This window comes from Colletotrichum godetiae, assembly GCF_030913485.1.
Source record: "Colletotrichum godetiae strain CBS 193.32 chromosome Unknown BDP55scaffold_3, whole genome shotgun sequence".
In the NCBI taxonomy this organism is placed as follows: Eukaryota; Fungi; Ascomycota; class Sordariomycetes; order Glomerellales; family Glomerellaceae; genus Colletotrichum; species Colletotrichum godetiae.
Window position 1 is genome coordinate 3628 of NW_026851251.1, and position 3468 is coordinate 7095.

Genomic DNA, 3468 nt, shown 5'->3' on the forward strand with positions numbered 1-3468 from the left:
TATATACAGGTAGCAATCCTACAGCCACTTTCGGCCTCCAAGGACACGTCGACGGTCCCTCCGACTTTAGTACGAAGAAGGTAGACGTTGACTTCAACGGAATGATATCCATGACCACGAACAGTAGACCGCATTTAACGTAGCAAGACTACACAAAGTAGGCACAAGTAGATCGTTCTATTGCTCTTCGACTTCGTCATCTGCCCAGTTAGATATTTTCCTTTTTCAATTCCAGGTAAAGTTGTTCTTAGTAATGGTCCCCTAGCGAAGACATTGGCTAGCAGTGAACAACTGAAAGTGATTTGAACCACCTCGCCCTCTATACGCGTCCAGAATGACTACAGCACAGAACCTTCGTGTAACTCAACTGCTTCCCCCATGTGCCTAGCTACTCGGCATATCCGACTCTCGAGGGTGGGAACGATAAGTATTGACTTTGATATCGAGGTGAAAGGCGAGCAAAGAAGAATGTTTCGAAGTTAAACAAGATTGATTAAAAAGTTGCCTGAATGTCTAAATGCCCCCATTCCATCCCATATGTAACTAATCTAAGTAATATACAGCCGTCATCCCGTCCTATCTACTACAAGGGAGGTGCATCAGGGTCCTCCATACACTGATCTACTCGCATTAGCTGCTTTCCTGTGGCCTTGGCCATCTTGATAAAGTCCCTCAGATAGCTGACAGTACTGGGGTACAAGTAGTGCATGACAACCAGACTGCCGCCCTTGTCAAGGTCGCGCTTGAATGACACCTTTTGCTGCTCAGGGGTATCGGACTGGGCATAGAGCCAATCCTCAACGTCGATGTTCCAGTTGACAATGTAGGGGTTGTTGCTTCCCGTCGCCGCAACTAGCTGCTGTCGCATGCGAGCACCCTCGTTACCGAAAGGAGGCCGGAAGTACTTGGTCGTGATGCCGAACTGCTCCTTCACAGCGGCGATGTCTTGGCTGTACTCCCACATGATGGCATCGTTGTTGGGAAGTCCCTCCATCCTAGGGTGGGTGTAGCTATGAAGGGCCATTTGATGGCCTTCCTTCATCATGTCCTGGTAGATGTTGCTCAGATTCGTAGAGGGGTCCCTCAGGGGAGCACCGACAGTGAAGAAGGTGACCTTGATATTCTCCGACCTGATGACGTCCATGACCTCTTGGGCGTACTTTGGGTCACCGTCATCGATGGCAAAGGCAATCGAGTTGGGTCGCTTGCAAGCAAAAACCAGGTTACCGGTGGACAACTTGTTGGGAATGAGCGTATTGGCGGGAACGGATGAGACGATTTCGACCTTGGTCAATGTGACTGCCTCGTTGGTGTAGAAGCCCTTAAAGGCTAGGCCGACAGCACGCTTACGGATAATGTTGAAGTGGGAAATGGGGATGTAGATATCGTTGCCAGTGGCATAGCGAGCCGCTTCCAACGAATCCCAGGTCTCGGGGAAAGGGGCTACAGTGTCGCTGCATTGCGTGTTGTGCTGCTGCATGGCAATGGTGAACTTGTTGCTTCCTGAGTAGGCGACGTGCAAGTAAGAACCATCATACATGGTCATGTCGGTGCAGCCGTCTCCAAACTGCGTGTAGTAAGAGTAGTCGGCGTCCGGTGCCTTGATGACGACCTTGCCCTTGGTCCACTTCGCTGCAGTGTCGACATCACCTCCATGCCAGAATCCGAGGGCGTTTTGGCTCTGGCTTGCAAAGGCGTCAATGACCTTGGACGGGACGGTGGCACTGGGCGCGGCGACAGTTGAAGCTGTGGCAGAAGCGGCTGGCTGAGTCTTGACGATGTACTCAGAGGGTGTGCTGCCGCAGTAGAAGGCCATGGGACCAAAAGTCACAGCTCCCGAGAATGAACTGAACAGGATTGAAGATACCTTGGACTGGTCGATGGCAGGGAATTTGGAGAAGGGAAAACTGTAAAGCTTTTCGGTCCCGTCGAATGTCCATCCTAGTTCAGCTGTAGTCTGAAAGCCGAAAACTGCGTCTTCACCGCCACAGGTCGTCGGCGAAGCCATCTGGACTTGGAAAGTCGTCCCCTTGTTGGCCTTGATGCGCAGAGAAATACCGCCATATGCCGGAGTCTTGACATTCGTACAGGCAGTCTTGCTGTAGAAATAAGAGTCCTTGTTGTTTGGGGTCAAGGTCACTCTGTTACCGCTCACAGCGATGCTCTTCATAGTACCGTCATCGCTGCTTGGCTGAAGCATGGCGTTGTAGAAGAGGAAGGTCAGCCGTGACTGGGACTCCCAGTCGTCGATGAGAAGGTTGCTACAGCTCGATGAAGCAGGCGACAACTGAGAAGTGGCGGAGCTGGAGGTAGTTGACGCCCTGACCGAAGAGATGGATGAGGATGATGAGCGGACACTTGAGGCTACCGAAGATGTACTGCTGGCCTGGGTGTTTGCCGCAGATGAAGCACTGGAGCTGACAGCGGTACTCTGAGAGGTGCCCAATGACCTGGCTGACGTCGAGAAAGAAGAGGGACCGGCGCTCGACGCGGTGCTTGCAGCTCGTACAGTTCCGGATGAAGATGATACCGAAGTGCGAGTGGTAGCGCCCGAAAGAGTTGAGCTTGACGGAGAGTTGCTCGAAACCGGTGTCGCTGGAGCAGACGGACTGGTAGCATCACTGCACAGGAACTGCAAGTTGTCGAATGAATACGAGGAGAACTGGGAGTATGTGGACCAAACGAATCCGGTGATGGCGTCCAGGTTTGCCTCCGTGAACGAAGACAGAGAGATGGTAACGGTTTGCTGCGAACCAGTGAGGCCAGAGATGGTGACCCATTGGCTCTTGTATGTGTTGTCGCTACATGTTGTTCTTGACTGGATCTCCAGCAGCATAGAAGCATCTTTAGGACCAGTGATAGAAAGTGACAAGGCCTTGTAGCCTTTGGTAGTTGCTTTCACACATCCCAGGGTCTCATAGAAGTATGAGGAGGTGTCGGTTTTCGGGGTGAAGGTGAGTGCTCCGTTGCTGATAGCGACCTTTGACATGGAACCGTCGTCACTGGTCCACGAGTTGAGCTTGTTGGTACCGCCAACAGATGACCTGGAGAAGTCGTCTATCATAAAGTTGGAGCATGCTGCCTGAGCAGTTGCTGCAAGGCTGAAGAGCCCGAATAGCTTACTGGTGGGGGACATGATGGCGATGCTTGGCCCGTCCGCTATGTCTACAAAAGAATATCTCCCAAGCAAGAAGAGATGTAAAGACTTGGAGACAAGTGAAGGTGATAGAGATAAGGACAAGAAGAGATCTGGATTGCAGGAGGTGACTCGCGAGAGACATATATACAACTTGAGGACGCCATTATAGCAACTCCCTCGAAATCTACCTGAATGGTGGCGCCGAGGAGGTTTGTTCAACCACACGCTTGTGGGTGTCAAGGAACTAGCCGGGAGTGTATACCTGAGAAGCTACCGTATCACCCAACGACACATCCTGGGTTCACAGAGTAAGCGGCTGGTCAGTGGCT

General features: G+C 51.8%; 1 protein-coding gene across 1 annotated transcript; it reads right to left on the reverse strand.

The window, feature by feature from the left end:
• Positions 1–382: 382 nt before the first annotated feature.
• BDP55DRAFT_599546 (uncharacterized protein) lies at positions 383–3217 on the reverse strand. Its single transcript, XM_060571035.1, has 2 exons — positions 2490–3217; positions 383–2321 (listed from the first exon to the last, which is right to left on the reverse strand). Exons 1-2 carry the CDS (start codon positions 3134–3136, stop codon positions 584–586), a joined length of 2385 nt encoding a protein of 794 aa, XP_060435384.1. The 5' UTR covers positions 3137–3217; the 3' UTR covers positions 383–583.
• Positions 3218–3468: the final 251 nt, after the last annotated feature.

Excerpts from the sequence above, each read along its gene's own strand:
- BDP55DRAFT_599546 (XM_060571035.1), bottom strand. The coding sequence starts at position 3,136 with ATGTCCCCCACCAGTAAGCTATTCGGGCTCTTCAGCCTTGCAGCAACT. Across the intron at positions 2,322-2,489 it reads GTACGAGCTGCAAGCACCGC|GGCGTCAACTACCTCCAGCT; the intron begins GTCGAGCGCCGG and ends CTCTTCGGTCAG.